The 9,876-nt window shown below is 40.7% G+C and overlaps 1 protein-coding gene across 2 annotated transcripts in view; it reads left to right on the forward strand.

Annotated features, from left to right (window-relative positions):
- The window catches only part of LOC117881251 (phosphatidylinositol 3-kinase regulatory subunit gamma), a 307,599-nt gene extending 298,170 nt beyond the window's left edge, over positions 1 to 9,429 (forward strand). For both annotated transcript variants that reach the window (XM_034778244.1, XM_034778246.1), the window contains 4 exons: positions 968 to 1,144; positions 2,036 to 2,110; positions 2,491 to 2,661; positions 3,827 to 9,429. In XM_034778244.1, coding sequence (XP_034634135.1) covers positions 968 to 1,144; positions 2,036 to 2,110; positions 2,491 to 2,661; positions 3,827 to 4,028 — 625 coding nt within the window. In that variant the 3' untranslated portion in view covers positions 4,029 to 9,429. The remainder of the gene's footprint in view (positions 1 to 967; positions 1,145 to 2,035; positions 2,111 to 2,490; positions 2,662 to 3,826) is intronic.
- The last annotated feature ends 447 nt before the right edge of the window (positions 9,430 to 9,876 follow it).

Genomic DNA, 9,876 nt, shown 5'->3' on the forward strand with positions numbered 1-9,876 from the left:
GCAACAGCAGAGCAGCTTTGCCTATTTTATAGAGTTACACAGTAATAAAATGTCTCCAAACATTTGTGCAGAGTAGATATTAAACTTCCTCCTCTTAATATAAGCAGTTGCATTTATGTGCAAGGAATACAGTCTTATTCCAGAGTCCTAAATGTTCTTAAGATTTTTGCAAATAAACACAGCTGTAGGTTGCCCTATGGTAAAAGGGCAAGTACAATGGCTAACCTGACCCTGACATGGCATGGTCTGAATTGCAGTAATATCTTTAGTGTGATTCTACTCTGAAAAGAGACTTTGTAAAAGTGACATTGTGGGACACCCATGCTTCACCCTGACACCAGAACAGTTGTGTCAGTGTGTTTATAAGTAAAGTAAATGAACGTGAGGGAGAAGGGGAGATTGTTCTTAACTGCCAGGCCTGCAAACCAATTTGAGATCTGAAAGTGAGTCAAGCAGGGTTCTTTCCAACTTGCTCATCATTGCCAGTAATAAGTGTCTGCTGCAGGCCAAATCCTGTTGACAGTGACACCTGTGCTAGGGTTGTGTTACTGGTTAGAACTTGAGTAAGCAAATCTGAGCATAGAGGAAGAATCAGATCTAGCTCACTCCCAGAGCTGTGTTGGCTTTGTCAAGAGTTTAAAAAAAAAAAAATTGTCTTACATTTAGAAACAGATCTTAAAATTTATGATCGGAGCAGATCCAAGGAGTAAGTAGGAAGCATCCTTTTAGTCACTTTTCAGGGTAGAACTGCACTCCAAACAAAATGAAAGCGCTTTACAATAGTAGCCACTACTAAACTGATGGTAACACAAGAGGAATGTGATATAAAGAAATGTGGCTCTTTGTCTTCCAGTACTGTGTATTAGAGGTAAGCCATTCAATAATAACATTCTTAAGGCTAGAGCAGTCTGGACTGATTTTTGTTGTATATTTCTCTCCCTCTTAAACATTACAAATTTATTTACAGAATTATGATGAATTACGAGAAATTAAAATCACGCCTGGGAGAGATCCATGATAGTAAAATGCGTCTGGAGCAGGATTTGAAGAAACAAGCTCTGGACAATAGGGAAATTGATAAGAAAATGAATAGCATCAAACCCGATCTTATCCAGCTACGCAAGATCAGAGATCAGTATCTTGTGTAAGTAGGCAAGCCCTGTGCACCTCAAAACAATGTCTGTGATTAAACTGTTAAAGACAGTTGCTATCATTCTGTATATTCATTATACTAATGGGAGTCTGGTCTCCTCTTTATAATCACAGTTGTGTGTGTGCACTAACAGGAGACTAGACCTGTGGTATGAAATGATTGAGTAGCTGGTTAGCCTTTCACTGCTTCTGTAATAATAACTTCATGGCTTATTACTGTAACTGTCAGACTTCAAAGCATGTCTGGTACACCAGTATACATTCTACAAGATAGGTAGCTTTCATGTGAATTAGAACATCATGGATGATACCCTCTGACTGACCATGTGTCTTCCTCCACTAACGCTAGCAGAAGATGCAGAACTAGGTTGAGAAGAGCAGAGGGCAAAGTGGTGGCTCCTTAGAATGGTGTAATCCCTCAGAAGCCTTTACTACCCAAATCCATAGGATTGAAACTTCACAGGTTGGGAGGGTCAAAGCACGTTTCCCTCTGAGCCTTGCTGGTATCAGAGAGAAGGTGAGAATGTTACATGGACAGAAGCACCAGTGACAATGCATGCTGTTCTGGGGGAGGGAGGCAGCCGCAGCCATCATCAGAAGACCCAGCATAGCTGCAATATTACATTCCTTTCCCCATTGACCTGCAGGGTCTAGAGGTCATGCCTCTTCTGCTGCTCCCTCCCCAGGGAAGAGATCATTGTAAGGAGACTATAGAAGGGTGTACTGGGGTCTGTGTCTTTCACATGGGCTTTAGTGCACATGGGTAAGCTCAGTCTCTAGATTCTTTCTCCTTATGGGATCTAAGTCTAAGCTTCTCTTCTGTTTGGTCAGTAGCAAACAACTAGGGAACATATTAATGCTCTCTCTTTTCTCATCCTGACAGATGGCTCAATCACAAAGGAGTGAGGCAGAAGCGAATAAACGACTGGCTGGGAATCAAAAATGAAAATATTGATGAGTAAGTGCCCTTGTACATTTAATCTCACTGATAAGTGGCAGAGGTCCGGTCTTCCCACTGAGGAGCTCAGTAATATGAGATGCCAGTTTCTGTATAAAGGATTGGAGTTTTTTCCTAAGGGAAAGTTGTGTCCAGTGAGCCAGCATCTGTTTTCAGCTAATGTGCATGTGGCTACCTTTTGAATAAGGATTCTTGGTTGACATTAAGTGAATATTAGCAGGCTGGTCTTCAAGCTTGAGCTACCTCTTCCCAGACGTATTTTTTTTTCTTCATTTTATTTTCCTTTAGAATGCTTTCTGCAGAATAAATCCTCCTCTTTATAACTATTCCTTTTGCGACTGGGTTATTGAGCTAACAAATTCCATCTCCTCTTTCTCTAGTACTTACTTTGTCAATGAAGAAGATGAAAACCTGCCACATTATGATGAGAAAACTTGGTTTGTTGGGGATCTCAACCGTATCCAAGCAGAAGATTTGCTCCGTGGGAAACCTGATGGAGCATTTTTAATTCGAGAGAGTAGCAAGAAAGGATGTTACGCTTGTTCTGTGGTGTAAGTCTGTTCTCTTTATGGTTTAACTTACTCAAAAACCTCTAGATTGTCAATCTCAAGTATCTTTGCCATTTGAATTATTTTAGAGAATTCAAGTCACCTTAAAATTCACACATTCAAATGAGCACAATATGCAGCAGATGCATCTAGGTTACAATGGCACAACTTTGTTGCAGAAAGCTGTTGGTTTGGAGGTACAGGTCTTGTGGTCCTTATGATCTTCAGTCATGTAATCACTAGGCTATAGTTCTGCAGCATTCCAGTAAGAAACTCCATAATAATCTATGGCCAGATATTCACGTCGCTCTCTGGTGAGGAACATTAGTAAAGTTTGGATTTGGAAATGTTCCAAGTGACACACGTTGAGATTTGTTCCGATTTGCAGACATGCCAACTCCAGATCCATATGGCTGCTATGTTTAAGCTAATGATAGTACTTCAGAAAAGGCATATTCTTTCTGTTGATTGGTATTAAGCCACAAGATAGCACTCAAATGGCATAATGTAACCTGCTTTTACTTGTGATTTGGATTATGAAAGTTCCATCATGGGGATTATCTAATATCTGATCTTTCTGGCAAATAGTTCCCAGGCTTGTGGAATAATTGTGGTGCTTCAGTAAATGCCAAGTTAGGGACTTGATTACTATAACTTCAGATAACGAACTGACTTGGGAACCCATGCTGTGTTTGCCGACTACCAAACGTAGCCCAACATTCTGGGCTAACTACAAGCTACTGGTGAAATGCCATTTTGAGAATCAGTCCACTTACCTCTGTCAAAAATCCATGGAAAGAAACTAGACAAAGCAAGTCTAAAGTAGAATTGGACTGGAGCTAAGTTAGCGGTTAGCAAAGTCTCTGGGCTGCAGTGCCCTTTCTTAGTGGTCCTCGGAATGAAAGTTTGAGAAGTAAGCAGTGGGGGTTGGAGTACTGAGATAAGAGCTGCCCCATGTTAAAGCCTCTTCGAAAGATCTCTTCGTAAGAATGTCTAACCACTCTTCCCAGAAGCATATCTTCTGTCCAGAATCTCCATTATAACATCCCCTTCATCTTCTATCTAGAGTTTTGTCATTATTTTATTGATGCAAAATCAGCCTTGCTATACTAGTTGCCTGTTGACATTTAGACTGTCATGTTAAACTGTCCTGTTTCTTTCCTTGCAGAGCTGATGGTGAAGTTAAACACTGTGTGATCTACAGCACTCCAAGGGGTTATGGGTTTGCAGAACCGTATAACCTGTACAGCACACTTAAGGAATTAGTCCTTCATTACCAGCAGACATCCCTCATTCAACACAACGATTCCCTAAATGTCAGGCTCGCCTATCCTGTCTACGCACAGATGCCCCCCTCCCTTTGCAGATAAATTTTGGGGAGGGGGAAAGTGTTGGCTATCTTGGATTCTTTTCTACAGTTTTTATTAGAACTCTGAGGGCATTCTTTCTCCTTAGACTGCTTGTTTTGCACAAGAAGTGATTCTGTGAATGTGAATCAAAGAGGCCTAGCAGCAACAAGACGACAACTTGGGTGTAGGTGTCCTGGTGCTACCTAAAGCTCAGCTATGCTTTTACACTGATACTTTTGTTTCCTTCTGGGGGGGGAATGAACTCAACATAAACACATCCAAAAAAACTGGAAGCAAAACATTTTATGGAGATAATTTTTGGCCAGGCACCTTCAGCAGAACTTCTAATTGGGATTTTTTTTCTTGTTCTTGTGGAGACAATTTTGAAGCCTCTATTGAGGCATCAGTAACGTCTTTCAGTCTTAAACTCCAAGAAACTAGGGGGGGAAACTCTATACAGCAATGCGCTCTCTGTTAATTTTAGCAGCTTCACTGCAATTCAGCCGAACTTCCAAATGAGGGCTTATCTTGAGGAGGCGTGGAATTTGGTGAGAGAAGACCAAAGGAATTACGGGAAAGCTTCAGGTTGTTATTTAAAAGGAAAAAAATCCTTATAAAGAAAAGTTGCTTTATTTTTTACCAACAGTAACAAAGTTTTGGTTTCAACCGCACTACAGGTCTTCGCTTAAAGGAAATGTTGTTTATAACCAAATTGAACCCACCAAAACTTTGTTCGTTGCTGGATTGAGCACTTATGGGGGAAGGTTGCATTAGCATCTACATATACTTTCTACACCAAAACTTGAAACAAATAAAAGGAAAAGCTAAAACTTCTTGTGTGGTTTTGAAAACTCTAATCTGTCTGATTTGATGTATTTGCTCCTCCTCCCTCTCCCCTCTTCCATGGTTTTTTTTTTGTTTGTTGTTTTGGGACACTTCTTTCCAAATCTTTTAGATACTATGCTTTGGAATGTAAACTAGAATGAAGCTGGCCACTCATGTTTTGTGAGTTCTGTTGCTGAATGATGAACTATTCTTTTGAAACCCTTGTAACTTTTTTGTAATGTAAGTATAAAGAAAAGGTGCAATGCAGTGCTTCTGGATGGCTTCTTATACCAAATAATTACATGAAGACTAGTCCTCAGATTTTTTCTATTATAAATAGTATGCTCATTCGTACAAATGCCCTTTGACTTGTTCACCAAGGACCAGATTCTGATTTCCGTTACTCCACTGAAGTCAGGTACTCAAGATTTTATGCTAGTAGAATCTAGTTCCGCTATGGATGGCCATGTTTAGTGTTGAGCAATAATAAAAAATTAACCTGCATTATTTGTAAACACAGCAGCCAGATAAGTAGTAGCCAAATGAGGAAGTGGATCTTCTGCTAGGAGACAGGCATAGACTATTCTAAAAACTAGACGTTCTCTTGTGCCATCTGCTGAAGCATCTGATACTGTCAGATGCTGGGTAGGCAGACCCTGGGTGTGACTTGGTGCAGCAATCCTGTGTTCCTAAAATGCTTAAGCCCAGGAATAATTGCACTTGAAGAGAGATGTAGGTTGTCCCTATTATATGCTTGACTCAGTATTTTGATTTGCTCCTACTGAGTCTCTACAATAGAAAACTGAATGAGGTAAGAGTAGCTTTGTTTGGCAACAAAGCACAAATGGCAAAGTAATTATTCCGGGTGTGGCCTTAGAATTAAATTTTTGCTGTTTTTAGTGGTAGCATTTTGTTTCATACCCACTGTATGTAAATTGCACAGGCAAGAAAACAGTCTAGTGTTAAGACACAGGACTGCAAGTCAGGAGCCCTTGGGTCTGTTCCTGACCCTGCCACTGACTTCTTGTTTGAACTTGAACCATCTATAATCCCTACGGAATAATGGCAAGGTTGTTGAGGCTTAATTAATGTTTACACTGAGAAATCAAACAAAGGCACTATAAAATACTGTTAAGCAGAGCATTATTTATTCATGAGTAGGGCTGTGACAGATCTTGAACACTGATAAATAATAGTGGAAAGGGCAATTTAGCTTGCTTGGCATGTCCAAGCAACACTTTATTTTGCACTAATGTGCTGCTGGTTAAACCCAGCTGCTGGTTAACCAGCTAGAATGTGATCTTCAAATGAAGAATTGTCAAGGCTTGAAAAGCCCCACAAACTGAAGCTGGTAGATGTTTCATGGGAGAGGAGAATGAGACTAACACAAGGCCCCATGCCAAATGACCCAGTTTCCCTTGTTTGGCTACTATGTTGCTGGTAAAATGTCTGTCCTATTCAGCAAAAACCTAGATTCGCTGTTCCAGTTGTAGGTCAGAAATGGACTTTTTTTTTTTTTTTTAAATAAAAGCAACTTGCCACATCTCTAAGTTACGGGTAATCCAGTGCCAGCAAAGCGTCCTTCTCATGCTTTATCTCTTGCCCCTCCAGCATTCTCCCTGCCCTTGGTTTCAATCTAGACTACACACAGACTGGGTAGATTTTTCAAAGGCCCAGAAAATCTACTGCATTACATCGTGAGCCTTCTCTTACTTCCACTGGAAACTCTAGTGGAATCAATGGAGTTGTTCCTCATTCTCTACTCACGCTGGTGAGAATCTGCAAACTGTGAAGTGTCTTGCAATCTGAACTGTGACATAGGTTTTCATATTAACCAAGCAAAGGTCAATTATTAGACTAAATCCTGGCTCAGTTTCTCAGCACCGCTGGCTGTGGTGCAGGAAGTGGAACTACTTCTGAAGGTTTCTTGTAGTTGAATCTCACTGAGGTTGTGATGTGTTAGGCCAGATTTCACTCCTGGTTATGCCTGTCTAAATTCCGAGTAATTCCATTGGCTTCTGTGAAGTGACTTTGGCTTTACAGTGGGCTGTGAATGAACTCAGAATCTGCCCCCCCCCCATTTCAAATTTCTTCACCCTTCACAGGTGCTGCATTTTTATGAGCAATACATCCATCCAGAAAGCTAAAAGCCATCTAGAAGCATTTTAATTCTTTTCCCCCCTACATTTCAGATTAGGACTATATTCAAATTAAAACCTAAAAGTTCCTCACTTTCTCCATCCCTATCTCCCTGATGACTCCTGATTTGTCCATGTGCCTTTTTGCACTTGATTTAGGCACACGAGTTACAGCTTGCTAGTATTTTACCCATTTCATGGTCACACATGCCATTGCACACCTCCTTTTGCATCAGTTTTTGCACTTGTGGCAAGTGAAAAATGGGTATAAAACCAAGTGAAATACATAGCAGGTATAATCCACTAGGGGGCCTGCTCCTGCTCCCAGTCACTCCAGTTGGCCTGCTCCTGCTCACTCACTGGTATAAAACCAGTGTAACCCTGTTACGCCGCACAGAGCCACTCCTTTCATGACTGAAAGAGAAATTGGAATATGCAGGATTGGGCCCTAGTATTAGCTGTTAACAAGCTTAAAACAAATGCATAAGAGAGAACATAAGGGCAAAAGAAAGGGAGTAAAATATATATATATATTTTACTCATTTTTTTTTCCAAAAACCAGAAGACAGTATGCTCATGTGTGACTAGAGTGCAGAAAAGTTCTGGTTTCAAGGGTCAAAAGATGGGGAACTTATGCTCAGTTTATTGGAGCAGCCATTTCTTACCTGACTGCAGCTAGAGTAGTACTGATCTCACTGACCCATATTGTATTAAGTATATATATAGATTTAAATAAAACTTTTTTTGCACAGTGTTAAATGGGGGAAATGATATTGAGACTTTCTAATATGCAGTTTCTTCTATCTGTTTGAAGTATATTTGCAGGGAACAGGGGTGATTCAGTATTTTGCTTTTTCACAAATGAGGAAACCAGATCTACTTCCACAGTTGCCATTGTGCCCACTGTACACAGCACATCAGCCAAGAACGTTGTGTTGCTGAAGTTCCTAAACTTCCAACTCTCCTCCCATTAGTTCCTTTACCGGTCACGTCTTACTGTGAACAAGTGAGGAGTGGGGGTGTTGAAATGAGTTGGTAAGATGCAGTTTGAAGCTGCTGCAAAGTTTTCCCAACGAGCACAGGTGCAGTCTAAAAACAAGGGTGTCTCATTGAGTATTTGAACCACCGTGTAATAGAATATGAACATATATGGTGGTGTGTTTCCCAGTTAAAGGGGGAGAGAAGTTGTCTAAACTGTTCCTGGAAGTGATGGCGCTATACCTGCCATGTACCACATGTCCCTAGGTCTGTACTGGGTTCTGAGGCAGTACAACACTCTGCACCAAGATCAAACATGGTTTCTCCATGTGCGTGCACACTTCCAGAGGTAGAAAAGAAATCCTCAATCAAACTAATAAGCCTATTCTTTTCTCACTTACACTGGTGTAAGCAAGAGATTCCATTGAAGAAAAGCTGTGTATGTGAAAGGAGAATCAAGCCCATCTACTTTACATGATACCCAAATCTCAGGCTGCACTCATGTCACAGAAGGACAGAAATCAAAGCAAATCTTGGCCTCTTTAAAGCCAAGCAGCCATAATGGAGACTGTGGAAATGAATGGTGACGCTTTCAGTGCAGTTGTAAGGGCTGGGGAGAGTCTCGGTTGCCCTAACACTGCTGTGTGTGCAACTTGGATGGCAACACGTCCAGTAACTCAATACTATGGCTGTTTAAAACAGCAGAATTACTAAAGGTGTGTCACAGTTTTAAAGTTTGGAAAAGCCCCTTATATTTGGTACTTGAACAATCTCTTTTCTGTTGTTTGAATGTTTGTTTTTTCTGTAACGGGGAATGAAAATCTGAAATGTTAGTGAGGCTTGTAAGTGCTGCATTTTGCAGACATCAAACAGGTACTTTTTTGTGGGTGGGGGGAGGGTAAGAGAGGTTCAAAATGCAGTTTTAACAACACTATGGTGAAGTGGCGTTTTGTTTTCAACCATATTCTAGAATCCTACATTCTTTTGTTTTTCTTCCTACCTTAATGTCAGCTTTGTTTACAGCAGAGTCAAAATATATTCCTGAAAGAACAAAGACTCATGCCAATTTTGGGTTCAAATGGCAAATTTAAGTCAGATGCACAGAGGCTTTAGTAAGTGAGAGAATAGGTTGAAAATCCGGGCTCAGCTTCTTGAACTTCTGATTGTAGTTTGAGCAGGAACGGACAATGCACTTGACCAGGACTCCTGTCTTTAGTCACAAAAGATTAGATGCCAAAATGATTCTAGTCTCAACTTTTGCATAGAAAGCCTTGGAATAATTGGTTATACATTTTAAAAAGTGTATGTGTTTCAAAAAGCAGTTGGGATAGTGATGAAAGTCTTAAAGGACTTACTCAACTATTTTTACAAAGATCTCCTGTTGGTATTTGAAGGAACTTGCATTGCTGTCCCACTAGTTTCCTTTTGGCACAATCTGTGCAGGCAAGAGGAGAGAACAAAGCCACCCCCCCCCCCCCCCCCCTCCGCTCCAAATAATAACAGGACATGTTGGTAAAGCAATACAGCTAATTATTCTGTATGGCAGGAGTATGTTTTGACAGTGCTTTAGAAAAGTTTGTCCAAACTTTTGCAAAGCTTACATTCTGTGGCCAGAAATATTTTCTGCGGGAGGGGAGGGAAGAATTTTGAAAGCCTTTTAGAGGCCTTACCATTTGTTCCACAGGATTGAGATTGAGGATTATCAGTGTGTTTTGTGAGCTGTTCTAAAAGATGATGGTGCTTAAAACACTGGTCTTTGGGGCTGGCTCCATATGTTTAATGCAGCTCTCCTATTCACTTTTGGCAGTAGACCCACCCCCATTCTGTGGCTAATGCAAACATAGCATTGGTTTAGAATTTGACTTAAAATACTTGGCATGCAGGCTTCTGCAGCAAATGAAGTACAGGCGTCTGTTCTATTTGGTCAA

The sequence above is a fragment of the Trachemys scripta genome, chromosome 8 (genome assembly GCF_013100865.1).
Source record: "Trachemys scripta elegans isolate TJP31775 chromosome 8, CAS_Tse_1.0, whole genome shotgun sequence".
In the NCBI taxonomy this organism is placed as follows: Eukaryota; Metazoa; Chordata; order Testudines; family Emydidae; genus Trachemys; species Trachemys scripta.